At 29.4% G+C, this 26,822-nt stretch overlaps 1 protein-coding gene across 1 annotated transcript in view; it reads left to right on the top strand.

Moving 5' to 3' along the window:
• Positions 1-26,822, top strand: part of LOC119604965 — a 131,570-nt gene that overhangs the window by 74,698 nt on the left and 30,050 nt on the right. Inside the window, exon 9 of the mRNA XM_037957895.1 lies at positions 1,072-2,316. Coding sequence (XP_037813823.1) covers positions 1,072-2,316 — 1,245 coding nt within the window. The remainder of the gene's footprint in view (positions 1-1,071; positions 2,317-26,822) is intronic.

The following is a 26,822-nucleotide window of genomic DNA, read 5'->3' as shown; positions in this document are numbered from 1 at the left end:
AAACTATATAAAAGGGTACAGATTTTAGAAAGAAGTATATTTGAGAAGTCTCTTCAACAAGTCTCATAAATAACTTTTAAATGCAGAATTGTTTATAGTTTATAGAAAATGTTCACTGGGATCATGTATAAATTTTGATTCTATATAGATTTTTAGTTGTTTTAAGGACAATAATAAAACTGGCGACAAAAACAATAAGAACAAGCCGGGAGCATAAGCAGCAGAAAAGTGCCGAGCTGTTGGAAAATAAATTAAATTAACAAACTTTGGATGTAATTTTCTTGGAAAAAGGACAAACTGAATTATACTTTCAAATGTGCATTAATCTACTTTGTACTCTACTAATGGCAAGAAGATCAACTTAAGTTGGAAAAGTGAAAAACGAATTCAAATCTCCTTCTTTTAAGGATTAGCTCATTCTTTTATAGATTATGATAGAGTATTTATTTGGTGTATATCCCTGTTAAGAGAATTTCACAAAAAACAAATATTTGCAAAAATGTACTTTCTAGAAAGTCAACTGTTATACCCTGTATCTAATTCTGTACTCAAACAGAGTATCTAAAACTTTATATAATTGAAAGCTTAAATCTTTGTCTACAACATTGCCCTACATTAACTTTTAATCAGTCTTATATATCAAATGATATACAGCAAAAACAAAACTTAGGATTTCATTAAGAACATAGTGCCACGTAACGTATGACTAATATTTAATTTTTTCAAATAAATAAAAATTATACGTTTTATACATTAAATATCTTCTAAACTAATACTAAATAAACTAAATATATTTTTTAAAAAATAAATTTGTCTTCAATTGCTAACTCCCGTAGCTCACACTTTTTTTAACAATTTCCAACTAAAATCTCCTTGAAGTATGCTACATTTCCTGCAGCATACTTTTCAATTAAATTAAAATCAATTTAACTCAATCCGACACGTAAAACTAAAATAATAATAATTTTTTTTCTTATTTTTTCGTTTTTACTCTCATTTTGCCTCAATTACACTACTTATTGCTGACCATCCAATAACAACTTGCATGTTTTCTTTTTCTACTACTTTCAGTTACAACCGTTGAACCGAACATGTACACAACATGCATACCCGTGGGTGGTGGTAACTATACGGCCGGTGGTGTTTATGCACCCACAACAATGGCCAATGCAACAACAGACACACTGGCATCTGGTTTCGAATCAGCTGGATATGCTGCCTATTCAACGGCTCTAAGTGTAACCATTGCCATCGGTTGTAGTTTGTTAATATTAAATGTACTCATTTTCGCTGGAGTCTACTATCAAAGAGACAAGACACGTTTGGAAGTGAAGACACTGCAGAAACAATATCAACAGCGCAGCATGCACCAGCAAGTGCCCTCGTATCCGCCAGATCCCATTAAACATGCTCACTACCATATGGGACACTCGCAGAGTGCTAATGTTATAGTGGATGTAGAAAATCATGGGGATCAGGGTACAATACTGCTTACAGCTAGTGATGTTAAACCACCACCGCCACATATGTGCAGCAATACAGCCATGCAATTAACACAGCAACAACAACAGCAGCAGCAACAACAACAGCATCAACATCAACAGCAGCAACAACAACAACAGCAAATGGTCTCAAATCCAAATGCAGCAGCCATGGGAGGCAATTCCAATAATCCCGCTAACAATACAAATTTATGCTCAGCTAAACAAACAACTGCCTTAAATACGATGGATATTAGCTCAGCTGGTGGCATGATGGGTACTAGTGTTATTAATAATGTAACTTACAGCACAACAACTAAACAACAACAGCAGCAGCAACAACAGCAATTACATCAGCAACAACAACAGCAACTGGCAGCTCAACAGCAACGTGAACATTTACAAATCAAAGGCATGTCTACAACCACAGTTAATGTGGGTAGTGGAAGTGGTGGCGGCGGAGGTGTTGGTAGCAGTGGTGTGGGTATTGGTGTGGGTCTTAGTGTTGCCTCCATGCAACCCAATAGCTCACAAACATTTGGACGTAATAGCACCACCGTCAACAGCAGCATGAATCCATCTACAACTTTAACATATAATAACGGAATGATGACGTTGCCAAAAGCAGGTACTCTGCATCATACAAACTCAATAAATTATGGACGAAATCCTGGAGGTGGAGGTGTTGGACTAGCAAGCAGTAGTATTAGTGCCGCATTACTAGATGGTCGTGGCAATATGTTGATGACCACTTCTAATGGTGGTGGCACAGGCCAGGATTGCATGACGTTGCCAAGAAATTTGTCTATGTCATCACGTCACAATCTATCTTCAGGTGAGTTCTCAAAACTAAAAAAACAACAACGACTAAACTGAACTAGGATCAAATAACCTTTAAACCAATTTTAAACATATGATAAGCATGTTAAATTGCTATGTGTGGGTTTAGTTGGTTGATTCCCTTAGGAAGTAAGGAAATAGTATTTATGAAAAATTACATGTTTATTGGTTTATTCCCTTTGCTACAGCATGATAAATTTTTATAAAGAAAACTGTTACAAAAACTTATACAATATAAATGAAAACTTAATTAATTAAAAGTTTTCTGTTTTTTCTTCTACTTTTCTACCAACAAACAGCAACACCTCTTAAGGGGAAATAAAACTTTTGCGTTTAAACTTTTATATATGTACATCACACAAATACACTTACTTCTGTATGTATGTATATCAGTTGTAGTAGTTGAACATGTAAGATTAATTTTGCAAAAAATTTATTTAAATGAAAACAAAAAGCATAATTAAATCCTTTAAATTACTTGTAAAAGCCTTAAAATGTTTTTGTGTTAAAATAAATAGTAGAGAAAATTAATTAAGAGAAAACTCATATACATATATACAATACATACTTATTTACAAACAGGCTGACAAAAAAGCACACTTTGTGCTAATTAATTTCGTTCAATTAGTAAAAGTTTTTTAAATTACAAAAAGTGCGAAATCATATTAACATTACTCCTTAACTACGGGTGAAGAAATTCAAACTATAGACTAGACTATAGACTAAACTATGGACTAGACTATCGACTAGACTAGACTAGACTAGACTAGACTATAGACTAGCCTATAGACTAGACTATAGACTAGACTATAGACTAGACTATAGACTAGGACTATAGACTAGGACTATAGACTAGACTATAGACTAGACTAGAGACTAGACTATAGACTAGAGTAGACTATAGACTAGACTATAGACTAGACTATAGACTAGACTATAGACTAGACTATAGACTAGACTATAGACTAGACTATAGACTAGACTATAGACTAGACTATAGACTAGACGATAGACTAGACTATAGACTAGACTATAGACTAGACTATAGACTAGACTATAGACTAGACTATAGACTAGACTATAGACTAGACTATAGACTAGACTATAGACTAGACTATAGACTAGACTATAGACTAGACTATAGACTAGACTATAGACTAGACTATAGACTAGACTATAGACTAGACTATAGACTAGACTATAGACTAGACTATAGACTAGACTATAGACTAGACTATAGACTAGACTATAGACTAGACTATAGACTAGACTATAGACTAGACTATAGACTAGACTATAGACTAGACTATAGACTAGACTATAGACTAGACTATAGACTAGACTATAGACTAGACTATAGACTAGACTATAGACTAGACTATAGACTAGACTATAGACTAGACTATAGACTAACTAGAGACTAGACTATAGACTAGACTATAGACTAGACTATAGACTAGACTATAGACTAGACTATAGACTAGACTATAGACTAGACTATAGACTAGACTATAGACTAGACTATAGACTAGACTATAGACTAGACTATAGACTAGACTATAGACTATAGACTAGATAGACTAGACTATAGACTAGACTATAGACTAGACTATAGACTAGACTATAGACTAGACTATAGACTAGACTATAGACTAGACTATAGACTAGACTATAGACTAGACTATAGACTAGACTATAGACTAGACTATAGACTAGACTATAGACTAGACTATAGACTAGACTATAGACTAGACTATAGACTAGACTATAGACTAGACTATAGACTAGACTATAGACTAGACTATAGACTAGACTATAGACTAGACTATAGACTAGACTAGAGATAGACTATAGACTAGACTATAGACTAGACTATAGACTAGACTATAGACTAGACTAGACTATAGACTAGACTATAGACTAGACTATAAACTAGACTATAGACTAGACTATAGACTAGACTATAGACTAGACTATAGACTAGACTATAGACTAGACTATAGACTAGACTATAGACTAGACTTTAGACTAGACTATAGACTAGACTATAGACTAGACTATAGACTAGACTATAGACAAGACTATAGACTAGACTATAGACTAGACTATAGACTAGACTATAGACTAGACTATAGACTAGACTATAGACTAGACTATAGACTAGACTATAGACTAGACATTAAAATTTTATGATAAATTTTCAATTTTGTATTAAGTTTCAGATTTGTACTAAGTTTCGACTTTTGTACAAATTTGCTAATATGTAAAACATTTTAGTTATGTACTAAAAAGTTGACTACAAAGTTTCAAAATCTTTCATAGATACTTAATTGCAATTTTCGAAAAATTTTTTATACAATTTTTCTTTTATATTTTTGACACTTTATGAAGATGGGTCAGCAGCAGCCATTATTTCATCAAATCAAATTTGAAACTGTGTTTTAGCTTTTTTATTCCTTATTATTTAAACTTTTTTAAACTTTACTACAACATAAGCATACTAAACAAAGTAGTTTTACTCTAAAATGAAAAAAATAAACGCATCCAAATTTGTTTAAAAAAAACAACAATAGCTAAAAAGAAAAGGATGATAATAATAAAATGATTAAAACAGACAATAGTTAGAAGCGACAAGAGACGAATGTCGCTGCGAAAAAAATTCACAACAGAAACGGAAGTTAAGTAAATGGCTTCTATTTTTCTACTTAATTCAAAAAATAAGAATATATATCCACAAAAAAAAACAACACACTTAAAGATAAAAAATCTCTCTCGCAAAAAAAATGTCTCCGAAAATAGGGACACACACAGATACAAACACACACATTTACAGATTTTACTTGATGAAAGAAGTTTTTCTATAGAAAAATTTAACAACATCAAGAAAAAAACGCACATTTTTATAACAAAACCAGAGAAAAACTTGAAAGAAAATGGAAATTGCAAAAAAAAAATAACAAAATAAATGAACATTGGCGGTACGACTAAAATGCCACACAATGTACGATGAACAAAAGCAGTAGATTCTTTATTTTTGTGTCTCTCTGCTTCATACACTTCTACCGGATATAATGAAATTACAAGCAAAACACTTTGAACCTGAAAAGGAAGAAGCATAAAGAAAATGGAATAATGATGGAGAAATTTTATAACAACAAAAAACCGAATTTATACACTCAAAGAATTAAGTAAAATTCAAGGTTGTTTCTTGGTTTTAAAAAAGAAAACTTGAAAATAATTGAATAAATTGACTCGAATTTTTGAGTGTATTCTAGTTACTACAAACTAGACTCGAGACCCTGGTAAGCATAGCTCTTGCATGGTAAAGGGCACATGCAGATGTATCAGCAACAAAAAAAAACCAGCAACAACATTATTCTAAAGTCAACAACAGCAGCAACAGCAATTGACAACCAAAATTGGAAGAAGAAAAAAACTTTTGCTTGAAAAAGTGGCCTTTTATGTCCTTAACAACGAAAATTACACAAAAAAAAATTGAAGAAGAAAAAATGCAGTCGAAGAGCAAGAAAAACAAAGGCAGCTGCAATTTAACAAAAAATCAAAACGTGTGATAATGTACAACGTTTTTCAATGGCTGGTAAATAAAATGATGAAATTTACATGCATACACGATTCTCTCTTAAGAAGATGACAAAATCTTTATATAAGAAATAAATTAAATAAAAAAGAATTTCCTAAACAAAGTAAACTATTTTCCAGTATCTGGTTTTGCATTTCAATCTATATTAAAACGATTGGCAATGGAAGCAAGAAAAACTAGAATAAGAACACACGCTCTCGAAAGGCAAAGAGTTTGAAAAGCCATAAATTTTCAAAGTTTCATTATGTTGATTTTTCTATTAAATAAACAAATTTCCGCTTTTTCTGCTGCTGGTTTCACATATACAAACATACTTTTTATTTAGTATTAAATTTTCGACCCTTTTTCTTTTTAACCAAATGATGAAATATAACGATCATAAAATTTGTTTGCAGAAAAGAATTTTGAAAACGAAGAAGAAATGGGTTTGAAAAAAATCTTTAAAAACCATTCATACGACAAGATGAGCAGAAGTGGGAAATAACAAAATGATTAGATTTTCCATTTTGTATTAAATTTTTCATGTTGTACTAAATTTTCAATTTTGTACGATATTTTTAATTTTGTACTAAATTTTCTATAAGATGAGCAGAAGTGGCAAATAACAAAATGATTAGATTTTCCATTTTGTACTAAATTTTTCATGTTGTACTAAATTTTCAATTTTGTACGAAATTTTTAATTTTGTACTAAATTTTCTATAAGATGAACAGAAGTATGAAATAACAAAATGATTAGATTAGATTAGATTTTCCATTTTGTACTAAATTTTCAATTTTGTACTTAAATTTTAAGTATTTTACTAAATTCTTAATTTTGTACAAAATGCTTAATTTTGTACTAAATTCTTAATTTTGTACTAAATTCTTAATTTTGTACAAAATGCTTAATTTTGTACTAAATTCTTAATTTTGTACTAAATTCTTAATTTTGTAATAAATTTTTAGTTTTGTACTAAATTTTGTAATAAATTTTTAATTTTGTACTAAAATTTTAAATTTTTTACTAAAATTTTAAATTTTGTACTAAAATTCTTAATTTTATACTAAATTTTTTATTTTGTACTAAAATTTTAAATTTTGTACTAAATTTTTGATTTTTTACTAAATTCTGAATTTAGTACTAAATGCTAAATTTTGTACTTAATATTCTATTTTGCACTAACTATATTTTAAATCTTGTACTAAATATTAAAGTTTTTACAAATTTTTTTTTTTTGTATTTTGTACTAAAATTTTAAATTTTGTACTAAATTTTGGATTTTTTACTAAATTCTGGATTTTGTACTAAATTCTAAACTTTGTACTTTGTATATTCCACTACGCACTAAATTTTAAATCTTGTACTAAAAAGTTTGTACTTAATTTTCCCTTTTGTACTAAATACAAAATTTATTTTAATTTTGTAAAAAAAATTCTATTTTCCACTAAATAGTAAATTTTGTACTAAATATTAAATTTTTTAGTAAATTTTGACTTTTGTACTAAAATTTCAATTTTAAAATTTATTTTTAATTTTGTACTAAAATTTCAATTTTGTACAAAATTACACTCTTTTAAATTCTGCTCAAGAAAACCTACAATTCCTTAGAGCTGTAAAATATGAGCCACAAAACTGGAGAAAAAAAAAATCGCAAAATAACGCGAGAAAATTGAAATTGAACTAATATTGTATGGATTAAGGACAATGGTTTTGAAAGCTTCGTTCGAATGCCTTTTTTTCTACGACATGCCAAACTATTTCCGGCACACAGCCACACAACCAATACTTACAACACAAAGTAAATAACAAGCTGACATACATACATACCTACACGTTTACAATCATATAAGTACGTTCATAGATACTTATAGTTGGGTTTATATATAAAAGTATTTATGTATTTATATAGTGGTAGTAACTCAAGTATATAAAACATATAAAAAGTATGAATATGTTTTGAAAAATAAATAAAAAAATATAAAAATATATGAAACCAGAATGAAAAACAGGCTGATTTTTTCCTCTTTAGATTACGACAAAAATTTAAGTCAAAACAGACGATGATGATGATGGTGACGACGACGATGACGACAATGATGTTGGTTGGCTGGTTGCTTGGTGATGATGATGATGGTAAAAAGGACTAGTCCTATGATTTTGTTACGACATGTAAAAAAATCAGCAACAGCAACAAAAACAACATTTCTGCATCGTTAGGTTCAATGGACTTGATTTTGAGGAAAATATAAATCTATTTGTTTGTGTGTTAGTTTGGATATATTGCTTGTGAGAGAGTACGTGTGGTTGCTTGACTAACTGACTAACTGACAGTCAGTTTGCTTAAATGATTGTTGTTCTTCTTATACTATGTTCAAATTATGAATTTTTATATACCAAAACATGTGTTTGTATGTATGTATTTATGTTTGTGTCTATGTGTGTGTGAGATTGTGTACGTACATGTGTCGGAATCATAAGAAAGGACGTTAAAATCCATAAAACAGCATCACACTCAAACGAAAATAACACACACACTCATAAAAAAAACGTAGAAAACAACCAGCAATGGCAGCCAGCAGCAGCAACAAAAAAACTGCGAAATAATCAAGAAAAACTGACTTTTGGTTAAAAAATATTGTGCAATGAACTGTTAAGTCTTAAATTCAACAATAATGCACAGTGGGTAGATTGGCTGTTGACAGTTTTCAACTTTGAAGTAAATGATTGTTATAAAATATTATAAATTTAAATTTTTAATAAAATTTTCTACTAAAATTGCAATTATTTTCAATATTAATTTTATATTTAAATGTTTATTTAGTACTAAATTTTAAATTTTAGATTTTGTACTAAAATTTCAAATTTGTATAAAAATTTTAGTTTTTCAGTAAATTTTTATTTTGAACTAAACTTTTATATTCGTACTAAAATTTAAATTTTGATTTAAATTTTCAATTTTGTGCTAAAATTTAAATTTTGTACTAATTTTAAATTTTGTACTTTAAATTTTGTACTTATTTTTAGTTTTGTACTGAAATTTATTTTGTACTAAATTTGGAACTTTTTTCTAAATTTGAATTTTGTACTAAAATGACACTTTTGATTTTGAAATAAACTTTTTATTTCGTACTAAAATTTCAATTTTGTACTAAATTTTTATTTTTCTATTAAATTATTCACTTTTTACTAAAATTTTTATTTTTTGCTAAATTTTCAATTTTATACTAAATTTTCAATTTTGTACTAAATTTTCAATTTTGTAATAAATTTTCCATTTTGTTCTAAATTTTGAATTTTGTACTAAAATTTAGAATTTGAATTAAACTTAAATTTTGTGCTAAAATTTTCAGTTTGTTAAAAAAATTTTGTACCTAATTTCTAATTATACATACATATATTCAAATATAAATTTTGTACTAAAATGCTTATTTAGTACTAAATTTTATATTTTGTAAAAAATTTTAATATCGTACTAAATTTTATATTTTGTAAATTTTCCTTTTTATGCTAAATTTTCCATCTTGTACTAAAATTTCATATTGAACTAAAGTTTAAATTTTGTACTAAAAATTTAATTTTGAGCTACAGTTTAAATTAAATAAATTTTGTACTAAAATTTTAATTTTGTCTAAAAAATTTTGTACTAAAATGTTTATTTAGTACAAAATTCCATATTTTGTACTAAATTTTAAATTTTGTACTAAATTTTAAATTTTTACAGAATTTTAAATTATTTATTATTAAATTTTGGCAGATATTAAACTTTGCACTAAATTTTAATTTTCAACTTAACGAAATTTTGTACTAAATTTTAAATTTTGTACTAAATTTTAAAATTTGTACTAAATATTTAATTTTGTACTAAATTTTGAAATTTGTACTAAATCTCCATAGAAATCTTCTTATGTTTTCTACTAAAATTTAAATTTTGTACTAAATTTTTTCTTTTAGTTCAATATTTAGTACTTGTCCATTTAATTTTGTGCATCCCACTGTACCAACCTTTTCATACGAAAAATAAAACTTCTGTTCATATCACTTACACAATCTCAATTGGGCTGGAAGCAATGAAACAATGGATGAATGAATGATTGTGTCTGTAAATGTTTTCCAAATTTTTTCGTTCTTATTTTCCTTCCACTTCTTTTCTCTGTATTGAAGCAATATTTTGGGTTTGTATTAAATACAATATAAACAGTAATTTAACAAAATTAAGTAATTTTTCTTTAGATTAATATTGAATAAGCATCAGCAGCAGCGATGGCAGCTGTTAAAATGAAATAAAGCAAAATAAACAATTTAGAAAAACAGTATAAAATCATAATTTATAAAATAAAACAAAAGTGCCCACTTTTACAAGAAACAACGATGAACAATGATGATAAAAAAAATGTGGGAAAAAAATTGTGCATCTTTAAAGATGAACAAGAACAGATACAATTACGGATTTTTATTCGTTAGAGTATTAGAGTAGTTTACTAATACAATCTAAGAATTTTTGCTTTAATGACCTTGCGTGTGCTTTTGCTACTAAGTATGTAGTAATACTAGAGTTTTTAAAGTTGAATGAGTTTGAAATTCTTTGCAATAATTATATACATATTACTCTGATGAGAATGATAATGTTAAAATTTTTAGTTATTTTGTATATGTATGTATGTACATTTTTGATTTCTGATCATTAGAAGCTCAGAGTTGTTTTTCAAATTCTATGTATTTTAAAGAATAACAACTATTTTAGCAACCTGCTGTTTTGCCAAATCCATTTCTCTTCATGCAATACAATTGCTGCTTATAATAACACTTCAATAATTTATGTACAAATATAATTTCTTGCTAGATTTAAAAACGCTTCAGCAACTATTGCTGCTTTGATAGTTCTTGAGAAATTCTTGTTGAAAACTAACGATGTTGTTATAAGAGCATCTATTCACTACAGCAGCAAAAAAAAAGAAAAAAATACCGAAAATCAAAAAAAAAAGAATACGTGAAACATAATAAATCAGTATAAGTAGACGAAGACTGCTTGCCTCCATTGCAAAAAGAAATATACACACACTTGTGCACAAAATTCACAAATTGAAACACTAACCACTTGAAAAAAGAAACTATCAAAGGCGCCGAGCTAAATGAATGGAAAAAAAAAACTAAACTATACTTTCTATTTATTTAAAAAATTTCTTAAAATAAATTATAAATTAAACCTTAAATAAGAAATTATGAAAAAGAAATAGAGAATATCAATATTAACTACATTTGATAACCAGTGCCGCCTATAAGGCTGCAACACTTAATACAAACATTCCCTTTTCCTGTGTGCATTAACAAAAAAACCAAAAAATCTTGAGAATAGAATAGGAAAATAAAATAATAATTAAATTAAAATGTATTTTATACGTGTTGTATCTGTTTTAGACACCAAAGACGAAACAACTAAACTCAAATCGAGACAGTAAGGGCTGGGAAAACAATGTAAATATAAACCTAGACCAAGTAGCATCCAAGCAAACCACTTGTCATGGCAAATTATTAAGAAAATACAATAATTTGCAGATTGATGAAGGCACATGATGATGAAGACACACTGTAGACAATGAATGACAGAGTTATACAACAACAACAAAAACCATGGTGATGGCGTTAATAATGATGATGGCAATGTTAGTGGTCATGAGGATGATGATAGTGATTTTACTATTATTTTATTATTGCCATTGTATTGTTTAACAAAATCAAGGGAATATTATTGAAAGCAACATAAAATTATAACAAATTTTATTATCGACTCCATCTACCGGTCTGTCTGTCTGGCTGCCTTCATTACCACCCATCAACCATCATCGTCAACTTAAATTAAAATAAATATTTGCCCTGATATAATAGGGAAAGAGAGAGAGAGAGAGAACAAAATAGAAAAATTCGCACACACACAAAATTTCTTATAATTCAATTGTATTGAAAATTGGCATGATTGGTTTTATACACTTAAAGAAAATTCGAATTATTATTAACAAGATTTTGTAGTGTTCCTGTAGTTGTTATTTAAAAGAAGTTTAATATTTTATAAATGCCTTAAAGTATGCTTCAATTTAAAGTATGCTGAATGTAAAGTAAACAGATTTGTGGAATATTCGTGAATATTATTAGAATCGTTAATATAAATACCAAACAAATTAATGTCAACAATTAATACCATCCACTAGCTAACTAAATATTTATCTTCCGTATATTAGTAAGAATCAAGTTGTATTAATGCCACAGAAATTGTACCTAAATTTTGGATCAATTTATCGGATATAAAAAACTGGAAGAACTCCCCTTTTGTATTAAACAACCGCATATTCTGGGAATTTTTTGATCAATGCTCGTTTCAAACGGATCAGTTGCCTTTGTACAGTTTCCCTGTAATGATCTAACAAGATTTCAGGACCTCATAAAAGATAGACCTTTTGGTCTCACCAATTACAGAGTATTGCCTTAGCATTATGGATATTTGGTTCTGATGCCAATTCGGCTGGTTGACGGTGCTACACATTTGATTTTCTACGCTTCGGCTTATCGTAATAGATCCTTTATTTATAGCAAAAACAATGTTTTCTTTATAGCGTTTTGGCAGCATTTCGGGGGGGCAAATCACAAGGCTTCAATTCCAATTTCGCTGCTTTTTCGGTGAATACTAGCTCTTGTTGAGTTTGACAACAATCTGTATCAGGTTAGGTTAGGTTAGGCTGATAGGAGGATGTATACTACATCAGATCCGAAGAAATACACCTAGGCCACTATCGGGCCTGTTGTGCGCTCCAATCTGTATGCGCTACAATCTGTATCAAGTAATGTCCCCTATTCATGCTCTTCAAACCTTTTCGCCGATCCATTGTCTTCCGTGTTAAAATCTCCACCACACAATCCGTCTTCTACACGTTGCTAATCATGAAACGCTTTCTTTATAAGCTTCTATAGGTACTTCAGAGACACTTTATTTAAACTTTTTTTAGGAACATTAGTCTGAATTTTAAATAAATATTTTTACTCACTTTATAATATACATACAAGCCTAAAAGTATGCTCGCAAATGTTATAATTAAACAAAACTCTTGGAATATTCGCGAAAAGAAATATAATTCGAAATTTTGTTTTTTTTTGTAATATAAACATTTTTCAAATATACAAGACAGATATTGAAAAACTATAAGATTCATAATTTAAAAAAATCCAATTGTTTCCTTTGACAAATTAATATTTGAATATTTATGAATAGTAACTTCTTGTATAATAAGTTTCTGTAGAAAGAAATATCAATCTGAGTGTTTAATAACGAGTTACTCACCTTTTAATTAATACACAAGCCTTAAAGTATGCTCACAAAATTTATCATTAAAGAAACTCTTAGAATATTCACGAATATGGATATAAAGTGAAATTTTACAGTTTTTCTACTAATAAATGATTATTAAATATTATCAATGTGAATATAACTAAACTTGATACCAATTTCTTTAGAGTGTAAAACTTATTTGAACACTTGACGTTTATAATGCCAAAGTAACAGCAATAATAAAATCAAATATTGAATCAAGTATGTATAAAAATGCAAAAGAAAAACTTAAATAACAAATTATAATAATGTAAAAATTCAATTGATTTTGATAGTGAAAAGAAAAATTAAAGAAAAAGAAAAACAACTACCAAGATTTACTGTTTATAATCGTGTAATAAAAACAGCCAATAAATACATACAATGTCATTACTCTGCACTACTTCACTTTTTATTATAAACATACAAATAGATGCTTTTAAATGTCCAATAAAAAAAAGAAACTAAAGTATAAATGAAATGAAAAAATATATAGTACAAGGCTAAAATATAAAAGAAACTTGGCTATTAAATTAAATCCTTATGTTTTTTTCGCACTTTAAGTATTTCATTTAATTTCCTGGCTTAATAACACAAATAAAGACAGATTTCGAATGGCGAGTGCAGAGAAGAAATCGTAAATTTCATTTTTTTTTTTCAGACAAATCATTTTATTTTATGATTACATTTCATTTGTTTAGTGTAGCATTAAATGAAATGTTAAAAATGAAATTATAAAGATTTTGTATAACTGCTGCTGTTTAGATATTTTATTTTACGAATTTTATTTACAAAACATTATTGCCTCAATAGGGGCATTTTTATGATTTTTACATTCATTATTTATTTGTATTATTATTATTATTATTATTATTATTATTATTATTATTATTATTATTATTATTATTATTATTATTATTATTATTATTATTATTATTATTATTATTATTATTATTATTATTATTATTATTATTATTATTATTATTATTATTATTGTTATATTATTGGGAATGACTTCAAGTACCTTTAATTCAAAAAAAAAAAGTATTTGATATTGAAATCAATGTTTTGGCTGTGAATAGAAACGAATGTCATTGTGCTGATTTGCTGCAATTATTGAAGCATTAAACTAACCTGTTTAATACTGATGATTTCATCATAAATACTTTATTTAGAGTATTGAGAATCAAAAACTAAATCAACAAAAATCTATAAAAATAAAATATATAAATGTGCACAAATAAGCCATAAATAATATACTTTGTGTATGTGTCTCTGTGTGTATGTGTGTATGGTGTATTACCAAAATATAACCACTATTTATTTATATATTTCCAATTTTTGTTGCACACAAAAAAAAATCATATAATAATCCTAAAAAATACTGTCTATTATAATAAATATAAATATGTAATACATATACAGTAATCCCTTTATTGACATTATCATAAATTTGGAAAAATAGCAATGTAAAACGAAACAGTATAAATCAAATTTCAATCATAAGAGTTATATATTAAATAATTTTTATTGATCTATTCTTTACAATATTAGCGATTTTCTCCAATTTACTACAGTTTTCCAGTTGATTTGAATTAGTATGGATCCAAATTTTTTCAGCGTAAAAAGATGAATTACTGTACATACACATATATGTTTGTGTATCCCTGTATATGTGTAAATATGTGTGTTTAAATAGATTGATATAACGCGTAAAACTTTTTTTGGCCAAATTGTGCTGAGTAGAAAGTTATAGCTTTTTATGTATTTTAAATATAATATTTTGTCATAAATTCTATACAGTTAAAGAAAAGCTCTTTTATTTGTATTATACCAGCCTAAAAGAATGCTTTAGATTTATTTAAATTTAAACAATATCTTGGATCAATTGTGTGATCAATTTAGTTTTTGTAGTTTAAAGAGAAAAATATATTTTAAATGCTTTTTTAAAATTTTCTCAACTAGTTTTTTACACTAAACGTAACTTTTTAGTGGATCTCAGTTTATCGAAAGGTTAAAATATAGAATTTTTCATTAAGAACGATGGCTTGTGGGTTACTTAAGGAAATGATGTTTACAAAAGCCCTAGCAAGAGTGAATACACTAGATCAAACTTTCGGTAGCTTCAGGGCTACTGATGCTCAAGAGGGCATTATCGTCAACAACTCCAAGAAGGGAAACCTCACGGTGTGTCGGAACTGGAGGGAAATAATGATACTAAGCGCGGTAAACAAGGTCATAGTGCATATAATAGGTTAGGTTAGTTAAGGTTGATAGGAGGATGTATACTACATCAAATCCGAAGAAATACACCTAGGCCACTATCGGGCCTGTTGTGCGCTCCAATTCAAGAAAAAAAAAATGTTCACTAAATGTATTATTTTTCCATGTTCAGAAACTCAGTTTCCTGGACGTAATTCCTAAGAATCTTCCAAACGGTGTTGGTTAAGAATGTTATTTCCGGAATAACATCACTTCCAAGATACTTGGATCTAACTTCGAAGAATGCCTGACAATGGCAAAGAAAGTGCTCCAGAGTTTCACTGTCCTCTCCACATGCTCTACATTCGTCTGAATTCGCACGTCCAATTTTTTATAGATGTGCTCGTAATCCTGTGTGTCCACTGAGAATACGTACCATCATACTAACCTCAGACTTGCTCATTTTGAGAAGATTTCTCGTCTTGCTCTCATCAGGGTCACCCCATAGAATCTTTGTGGTTCTACCCACCGTTTCATTATTCCAAGAGGCCTTATGGGATTCTCTCATCCATATTTTTAATTCAGCTTTTGTTGCGTCGAATAGTTTTGCGTTTGTCAGGTTAACTACATCGAGCTCCCTTCCCTTTAAAGCTATTACATTCGCCCTTTCGTTGCCGACTACTCCCGAGTGGCCTGGTACCCATATGATGTGAACCTTACCTCTGGGAGAGTATTCAGTTAAAGCTTTCTTACAATCCAATACGGTCTTAGATTTAACTCTATTACCTGATATCGCACAAATTGCCTTCTGGCTGTCGGTAAATATATTAAGCCCTGTGGGCGCCATATTTATTCTAATCCAATTTACACATTCCGTTATTGCTCGTACTTCTGCCTGGAAGCTTGTGTTATGATTAGGTAAACGGTGGTATATTTCTGTTTCTGGGTCTTCAATATAGAACACCAGGCCCACTTTGTCCCCTAATTTAGAGCCATCCGTGTAGCAACGGATTCCTACTGGTATTTGCTCTAATGTTCCGCTTGACCAAGACATTCCATCAGGGATTAGCGTTTCAAAGTTTCCGACATATTCAGTGTCTGGTATGCGGTCAGGCACGTCCGATGAATGTGTATAACCTTCCAATGTGTCCAGTATACATTGATGACGTGTCCTATAACCGTTTTTGGCCAGTTCGCCTAAAGTAAAGAACGTTCGGCTGTAAGTGTCGCCTCATATCTTATATATATTTCAATGGGTGGAATATCTAGCAACGTTTCCAGAGCCTTGATTGAAGTAGTACACATGGCACCACTTATATCCAAGCAGCATGTACGCTGAACTCCCTGTAGTAGTTTGATATTATCGTAATAGATCCTTTATTTATAGCAAAAACAATGTTTTCTTTATAGCGTTTTGGCAGCATTTCGGAGGGGCAAATCACAAGGCTTCAATTCCAATTTCGCTGCTTTTTCGGTGAATACTAGCTCTTGTTGAGTTTGACAACAATCTGTATCAGGTTAAGTTAGGTTTTGCTGATAGGAGGATGTATACTACATCAGATCCGAAGAAATACACCTAGGCCACTATCGGGCCTGTTGTGCGCTACAATCTGTATGCTCTACAATCTGTATCAAGTAATATCCCCTATTCTTGCTCTTCAAACCTTTTCGCCGATTCATTGTCTTTCGTGTCAAAATCTCCACTTCTAAATCACACAATCCGTCTTCTACACGTTGCTAATCACGAAACGCTTTCTTTATAAGCTTCGATAGGTACTTCAGAGACACTTTATTTAAACTTTTTTTTGGGAACATTAGTCTGAATTTTAAATAAATATTTTTACTCACTTTATAATATACATACAAGCCTTAAAGTATGCTCGCAAATGTTATTATTAAACAAAACTCTTGGAATATTCTCGAAAAGAAATATAATTCGAAATTTTGTAATTTTTTCTTTTGTAATATAAACATTTTTCAAATATACAAGACAGATATTGAAAAACTATAAGATTCATAATTTAAAAAAATCCAATTGATTCCTTTGACAAATTAATATTTGAATATTTATGAATAGTAACTTCTTGTATAATAAGTGTCTGTAGAAAGAAATATCAATCTGAGTGTTTAATAACGAGTTACTCACCTTTTAATTAATACACAAGCCTTAAAGTATGCTCACAAAATTTATCATTAAAGAAACTCTTAGAATATTCGCGAATATGGATATAAAGTGAAATTTTAAAGATTTTTCTTCTAATAAATGATTATTAAATATTATCAATGTGAATATAACTAAACTTGATAACAATTTCTTTAGAGTGTAAAACTTATTTGAACACTTGACGTTTATAATGCCAAAGTAACAGCAATAATAAAATCAAATATTGAATCAAGTATGTATAAAAATGCAAAAGAAAAACTTAAATAACAAATTATAATAATGTAAAAATTCAATTGATTTTGATAGTGAAAAAAGAAAAATTAAAGAAAAAGAAAAACAACTACCAAGATTTACTGTTTATAATCGTGTAATGAAAACAGCCAATAAATACATACAATGTCATAAGTCTGCACTACTTCACTTTTTATTATAACCTGCTATACAAAACATACAAATAGATGCTTTTAAATGTCCAATAAAAAAAAGAAACTAAAGTATAAATGAGATGAAAAAATATATAGTACAAGGCTAAAATATAAAAGAAACTTGGCTATTAAATTAAATCCTTATGTTTTTTTTTTTTGCACTTTAAGTATTTCATTTAATTTCCTGGCTTAATAACACAAATAAAGACAGATTTCGAATGGCGAGTGCCGAGAAAAACTCGTAAATTTCATTTTTATACCCACCATCAAAAAAGATGGGGGGTATATTGATTTTGTCATTCCGTTTGTAACACATAGAAATATATATATATATATATATTCTGGGTTCTCATTAAATTCTAAGACGATCTAGCCATGTCTGTTCGTCTGTCCGTCCGTCTGTCTGTCTGTCTGTTGAAAGCACGATAGAGTCCAAATGGAAAGAGCTAGAGGGTTGAAATTTCACATAAATATTTCTTGTAGGTAAGGTTTGTTTGGTATTGAAAATGGGCAATATCGGTCCACGTTTTCGGATAGCCCCCATACAAGTGGCCCCTCGAAAAGCAGCTTTAACAGCCATAACTTGTTTAAAAATACGAATATAGCGATGAAATTCGACATAAGTAAGTTTCTTATGATCCAAAATCAATATGCGAAATTTTATGAGGATCGGTCCATAATTGACCCTACCCCCCATAAAAGGTCCCCTTCAGAAAATGACTTTAACGCTCATTACTGGCTTAAAAATACTAGTATATAGATGAAATTCGACATAAGTAAGTTTCATACGAGTCAAAATCTATCTAAAAAATTTTATGAGGATCGGTCCATGATTGACCCTACCCCCCATATAAGGTCCCCTTCAGAAAATGACTGCAACGCTCATTAATGGTTTAAAAATACGAGTGTAGCGATGAAATTTGACACAAATAAATTTAATACGAACCAAATTCTATCTACCAAATTTTATCAGGATCGACCCATAATTGACCCTACCCCCCTATATATGGTCCCCTTCAGAAAATTACTTTAACGCTTATAACTGGCCTAAATATACGAGTATATAGATGAAATTCGACATAAGTAAGTTTCATTCGAGTCAAACGAGGATTGATGGTGGGTATATAAGATTCGGCATAGCCGAATATAACACTCTTACTTGTTTTTTTTTTTTTTTTTTTTCAAACAAATCATTTTATTTTATGATTATATTTCATTTGTTTAGTGTAGCATTAAATGAAATGTTAAAAACGAAATTATAAAGATTTTGTATAACTGCTGCTGTTTAGATATTTTATTTTACGAATTTTATTTACAAAACATTATTGCCTTAATAGGGGCATTTTTATGATTTTTACATTCATTATTTATTTGTATTATTATTATTATTGTTATATTATTGGGAATGACTTCAAGTACCTTTAATTCAAAAAAAAAGTATTTGATATTGAAATCAATGTTTTGGCTGTGAATGGGAACGAATGTCATTGTACTGATTTGCTGCAATTATTGAAGCATTAAACTAACCTGTTTAATACTGATGATTTCATCATAAATACTTTATTTAGAGTATTGACAATCAAAAACTAAATCAACATAAAATCTATAAAAATGAAATATATAAATGTGCACAAATAAGCCATAAATAATATACTTTGTGTATGTGTCTCTGTGTGTATGTGTGTGTGGTGTATTACCAAAATATAACCACTATTTATTTATATATTTCCAATTTTTGTTGTACACAAAAAAAAATCATATAATAATCCTAAAAAATACTGTCTATTATAATAAATATAAATCTATAATACATATACAGTAATCCCTTTATTGACATTATCATAAATTTGGAAAAATAGCAATGTAAAACGAAACAGTGTAAATCAAATTTCAATCATAAAAGAGTTATATATTAAATAATTTTTATTGATCTATTCTTTACAATATTAGCGATTTTCTCCAATTTACTACAGTTTTCCAGTTGATTTGAATTAGTATTGAACCAAATTTTTTCAGCGTAAAAAGAGGAATTACTGTACATACACATGTATGTTTGTGTATCCCTGTATATGTGTAAATATGTGTGTTGAAATAGATTGATATAACGCGTAAAACTTTTGTTTTGGCCAAATTGTGCTGAGTAGAAAGTTTTAGCATTTTATGTATTTTAAATATAATATTTTGTCATAAATTCTATACAGTTAAAGAAAAGCTCTTTTATTTGTATTATACCAGCCTAAAAGTATGCTTTAGATTTATTTAAATTTAAACAATATCTTGGAATATTCGTGAAAATATTGTATATTAAAGTGATCAATTTAGTTTTTGTAGTTTAAAGAGAAAAATATATTTTAAATGCTTTTTTTAAATTTTCTTAACTAGTTTTTTACACTAAACGTAACTTTTTAGTAGATCTCAGTAAAATATAGAATTTTTCATTAAGAACGATGGCTTGTGGGTTACTTAAGGAAATGATGTTTACAAAAGCCCTAGCAAGAGTGAATACACTAGATCAAACTTTTGGTAGCTTCAGGGCTACTGATGCTCAAGAGGGCATTATCGTCAACATCTCCAAGAAGGGAAACCTCACGGTGTGTCGGAACTGGAGGGGAATAATGATACTAAGCGCGGTAAACAAGGTCATAGTGCATATAATAAGTAATAGAATTGCTGAAGCCGTTCTTCCGGACCTCCGCCACGAGCATGCTGGTTTCCGTCCACAAAAATTAAAAAGATCATATCAACATGCTGTTAGTGATTGCTTCAATATACTTACAGGCGTCAGGCATGGATGTGTGTTATCTCATTCTTGATGTAATTGTTCCCAATGCCACTCGCTGTAAACTGAGCATAAGATGGGGTCTCAACGAACGACCGGAATGTCTGGAGTATGCAGATGACATCTGCTATCGCATAGCCACGGAGATATGGCATCGAAACTGAGGTCAATGGAAGCGGCAAAAGCTGACCTGATGATAAATACGTCTAAGAGCAAAGTCAATGCATTGTAATACCATCAACGCCAACAAGTTTAGAATACGCAATGTTGATTTGGACGACGTAATGTCCTTTTGCTATCTTGGTAGCATCATTACGAATGTGGGAGTCTCCCACGAAGGCGTGGCATGTTAAACGCAATATGGAGATCGACCATCATTTCTTTGAACACAAGGATAAAATTATTTAACACCTGTGACAAATCCGCACTCTTTTACGCTAGTGAGACTTGAAATGCATTGCCATTTCAGTGCAGGTCTTCGTAAACCGATGCTTTCGCCGGATTTTACGCATATTCTGGCCTGCGGTAATATCAAATTAGGAGCTATGGCGCAGGACAAATCAAAGCCCTATAAAAATCGAAATACTCATTCTCAAATGGAAATGGATAGGTCATACGCTACGTAGATCCCACGGTGACACTGCAAAAGCAGCCATCGACTGGATACCACAGGGCAACACAGAAGAGGACGCCCATTGCATACATGGAGACGAGATCTTATCAAGAGGGAGATAAAACAAAAAGCATCCAATAGTTCTGAATGAAACCAATTTGTGATGGCCCTTTGTTCCTCATGGGAACCATAGCCAATATCACTTCTTTTCAATTAAACAGCCTTAAAGTATGCCCAACTTTATTTTACTAATCACACTAAAAAACAGATTCTCGGAATATTCGTGAAGAAGATAATATATTAAATGTTTTTATATTTTTACAAATTTTATAAGTTTAGTTAAGTTTCCTAAACTATTTTCCCAGTGTATTGCAATTTATTTTATTATATTTAGTTTTAGTTTTAACAAAAAAGTTCCACTGTTTGCAAATTTCATATTTTTTTTGTAAATTTATAGCTAAAACTGTCAGATTTTAAATGTTTAATTAAAATAAATAGTTTGCTGCGTTTATTTGATCTTTTACTTTTTTTTGTTTATTAAAATCATATTTTATGCCAAAAACTAGAAACATTTTAAAAAGGATACTCATAGTTCAGCCCCAACAGTATTTGAAGAGGGAACTTTAAATAACCAAAGGACTTTTTTAAGTCAAATTATTTGAATCAAATTTGTCTAGAAATATAAGAAAAATAAATAAATAAATATAAAATAAAATATTTTAAAGCAAAACAAGACTAATTCAATAATCATTAATATTCCTTCTATCTCCCAACTATCTACCAACTATCTTCCATATATTTCAATTATGGATAATTTTCGAGAATGTTTCTATTTGAAATTTTGGGGACTCTACCCATCAATTTATTTTTTCAATAGGTATATATCTATATGAGAAGAAAGACATTCCAAAGACCTTTCATTTGATATACATATTTGTATGCTTGTATATACTATCCCCAATCTATTTTGCTTAATTAACATCTATAAAACAAAAACTGTGAATACCATGTTTATATGTATGTATATATTATCCATATATTGGTGATTATTTTCAGTTAGGCGAAAAAAATAGAAAAATTTTCAACATTTGTTGACAGTTATATATTGTTATTTTTATTGATATTTGTCAGCAAAAACTTTAGTTTTTTTTCTTTATTTCGATGTTGTTATTTTGTTAACGCTTCATTGTTTTTTATAATGCCAACAATTTCCTTTTTTTTGGGAAAAATATATTTTGTTTTGTGGCACAAAATAAATTCATCGATGATCTATGAGTTAAAAAACTGCCTTTTAAATTATTTTATTACAAAAAAAAATTTGCGCTACAACTAAATTAATTCTTTCACTCAAGTAGAAGTTGTTTAAACATAAAAATTAAACTCACAACTTTAGTTTAAAAAATAGAACAATATATTTAACAAAGAAACATGTTTAAAATGTACAACACATTAGCAGTCTTTTAAATATAAATTCAACACATAAATTTTCCAAAAATAAACACAGACACAATTTGGCACGCACATCCCCAAGCCTACGAAAAACATACACTTTACTCTACTGCAAGCCGGGAATACAAAATGCTAAAGTATGATAAAGAATACACTCGAAACAAAACAATACTTACAACACTATAGTAAAGTTGCAAAAGGTTAATGTACAACACCTCTAACAAATGACAAACAGGATAAACTGAAAAAATATTTGTAGGTAAACTTCTATAAACCAAAAATTATACCGTTAAAATAGTATTTTATATTTATTTGAAAATGTGTGTAGACTTGGTAAATCATGACAAAAAAAAACAGTAGCAAATAATAACAAATTGCCTACATTAAGGCGTTCGACCTACAAATGCGTTGATAATCGAAATGAAAACAAACGAGCAGGGCGTTTAAAGTGACAGTAGGTGTAGTATAGACAACAACAACAAACTAAACTGAAATCACAACAACAACACCACCAACAAAAATTTCAACCTTAAAATAAAAATACTGAAATTTATAATGAATGACAAAATAACAAACAGCACTGTCATGTTTTTTATTGAGTGAGAAAAGGAGGAGAAAACGTGGCGGGGTGGTTGGTGTTTGAATGTGTAAAGTAGCCAAATAACACTGCTACACTCTATTAACTTAATAATAAATACATAGAAAATTTATTGTTGTAGATTTTGTGCATAAAGTGTTTGAAAGATTTGCTCTCATTTTCCATTTAATATTTAATGACAAAACTGCGCGATAATGAATACGAGTCTTGTTAAAATAAAACGTGATTGTTTTATATGATTTAGTATTTTGGCTAGAAAAACCCAGGGAATTTTTGTTTAAATTTTACAAAAATTTGTAGGCATTTTATTGATTTATTTTGTATACAATTTAGTTTAAATTCTTGTTTTAAATAAAAATTTAAAATCTTGAATAATTTTTGGAGAATATAAATGACGAAAACATGACTAAGGAAGTTGGAAAGTAATTTGAATTTCATACTTTTTTATAATAAAGAAGTTGAAAATATTTACTATTAATATATACTTCAGCTATTTATGTTGAAATTTAATAGAAAGGAAACACCAATATGTTTTATACATTTTATTGAAATATTTTCTAGTCTACAGTCTAATCAATAGTCGATTCTATAGCCTAGTCTATATTCTAATCAATTGTCTATTCTATAGTCTAGTCTATAGTCTAATAAATAGTCCATACTATAGTCTAATCAATACTCGATTCTATAGTCTAATCAATAGTCTAGTCTATAGTCTAGTCTATAGTCTAATCAATAGTCTAGTCTATAGTCTAGTCTATAGTCTAATCAATAGTCTAGTCTATAGTCTAGTCTATAGTCTAGTCTATAGTCTAGTCTATAGTCTAGTCTATAGTCCTAGTCTATAGTCTAGTCTATAGTCTAGTCTATAGTCTAGTCTATAGTCTAGTCTATAGTCTAGTCTATAGTCTAGTCTATAGTCTAGTCTATAGTCTAGTCTATAGTCTAGTCTATAGTCTAGTCTATAGTCTAGTCTATAGTCTAGTCTATAGTCTAGTCTATAGTCTAGTCTAGTATAGTCTAGTCTATAGTCTAGTCTATAGTCTATAGTCTATAGTCTAGTCCTATAGTCTAGTCTATAGTCTAGTCTATAGTCTAGTCTATAGTCTAGTCTATAGTCTAGTCTATAGTCTAGTCTATAGTCTAGTCTATAGTCTAGTCTATAGTCTAGTCTATAGTCTAGTCTATAGTCTAGTCTATAGTCTAGTCTATAGTCTAGTCTATAGTCTAGTCTATAGTCTAGTCTATAGTCTAGTCTATAGTCTAGTCTATAGTCTAGTCTATAGTCTAGTCTATAGTCTAGTCTATAGTCTAGTCTATAGTCTAGTCTATAGTCTAGTCTATAGTCTAGTCTATAGTCTAGTCTATAGTCTAGTCTATAGTCTAGTCTATAGTCTAGTCTATAGTCTAGTCTATAGTCTAGTCTATAGTCTAGTCTAGTCTAGTCTAGTCTAGTCTATAGTCTAGTCTATAGTCTAGTCTATAGTCTAGTCTATAGTCTAGTCTATAGTCTAGTCTATAGTCTAGTCTATAGTCTAGTCTATAGTCTAGTCTATAGTCTAGTCTATAGTCTAGTCTATAGTCTAGTCTATAGTCTAGTCTATAGTCTAGTCTATAGTCTAGTCTATAGTCTAGTCTATAGTCTAGTCTATAGTCTAGTCTATAGTCTAGTCTATAGTCTAGTCTATAGTCTAGTCTATAGTCTAGTCTATAGTCTAGTCTAGAGTCTAGTCTAGTCTAGTCTATAGTCTAGTCTATAGTCTAGTCTATAGTCTAGTCTATAGTCTAGTCTATAGTCTAGTCTATAGTCTAGTCCAACGGTTCCCAAATGGGGGTTCGCGGACCCCTAGTGGTCCGTAGTAAAATCCTAGGGGGTCCGCGAAGACGAACGAAAAAAAACATGAATAAACAATATTCTTTTATATGTATGTACAAATATCTCCAATTTTTGTGCAATAATCCCAAATTTTTTTGGTGACTTTTTGAATTCTATTTTTTCGGTTGTTTATCAGGAAGAAGCTAGACCCTACAAATTTATTGTATAACTTTTATAAAGTAAAGTATTGCGTGATTTGTAATTTTTATTTTCTGTATATGTACTGAAATAATGGTTTTTATTTCAGACAAATAATACTCTGCCTTACAATTAAATTAGCGATACTGGTATTCCGGAGTATGAAGTTCAATTCAAAGACAAGCTTATTACAGATTTAAGTTTATAAAATTGTAAGCAAAAGTGTTCTTGTTTGAAAGGACTAAAATTATATATTTTCAAAACAGAGGTAACTCTTTATGCATCTTTTTATAAATATTCCAATCCGACGTGATACACAGATTTTAACTTGATTTTGTCGACCAATACATAATATTAAATTAACATCAGAAAATCCATAGCGTTTCGCGTAAATATGTAGCCAAAAACCATGAAGTAAAATAATTCGTTGGTATTTTAAAATTCAAATTTAAGTTCCAAATTCACAGTACTTTAACAAAGAGTTCAAATCATATATTATGCGGATAACGCATTCCGCAACAACATAGAAGAAGTCCAACTTTCTTATATTATTTTCCCGAACACTTAGCTCACTTACTCAGTTCACCCTTTGCAATCGCAACAAATTTTTGAAACGTGACTCCTTAAGCACATGTGACAATATTTGATAAAGAAATCTTTTCGCTATCTTGAAGAAAAATGAATATGAAAGATCTCACGATCATAAAATTAAACATCATGTTAACATATCAACAATGAAGTCATTCTATCTTCAAAACATGCAATTGAAAACCTATCTGAAATATTATATATTCTCAATGTACGGGAATATTTTATAGATATGACATCTCTACATTTATTAGACCTAGGGATTAATGGACTAGGTCAATTTTCGGATGGACAATTATTTAGAACAATAAGATATCAAAATATGTATGGGGGTCCGCGAAATTAAATAAGTTCTTCAAGGGGTCCGCGAAGTAAAAATCGGTGGGAACCGCTGGTCTAGTCTATAGTCTAGTCTATAGTCTAGTCTATAGTCTAGTCTATAGTCTAGTCTATAGCCTAGTCTATAGTCTAGTCTATAGTCTAGTCTATAGTCTAGTCTATAGTCTAGTCTATAGTCTAGTCTATAGTCTAGTCTATAGTCTAGTCTATAGTCTAGTCTATAGTCTAGTCTATAGTCTAGTCTATAGTCTAGTCTATAGTCTAGTCTATAGTCTAGTCTATAGTCTAGTCTAGTCTAGTCTATAGTCTAGTCTATAGTCTAGTCTATAGTCTAGTCTATAGTCTAGTCTATAGTCTAGTCTATAGTCTAGTCTATAGTCTAGTCTAGTCTATAGT

Source organism: Lucilia sericata, unplaced genomic scaffold, assembly GCF_015586225.1.
Source record: "Lucilia sericata isolate MDLA Ls3-8-SP2 unplaced genomic scaffold, ASM1558622v1 Contig000447F_arrow, whole genome shotgun sequence".
NCBI classification, from domain to species: Eukaryota; Metazoa; Arthropoda; class Insecta; order Diptera; family Calliphoridae; genus Lucilia; species Lucilia sericata.
This window is presented reverse-complemented; position numbering and strand designations above follow the sequence as displayed.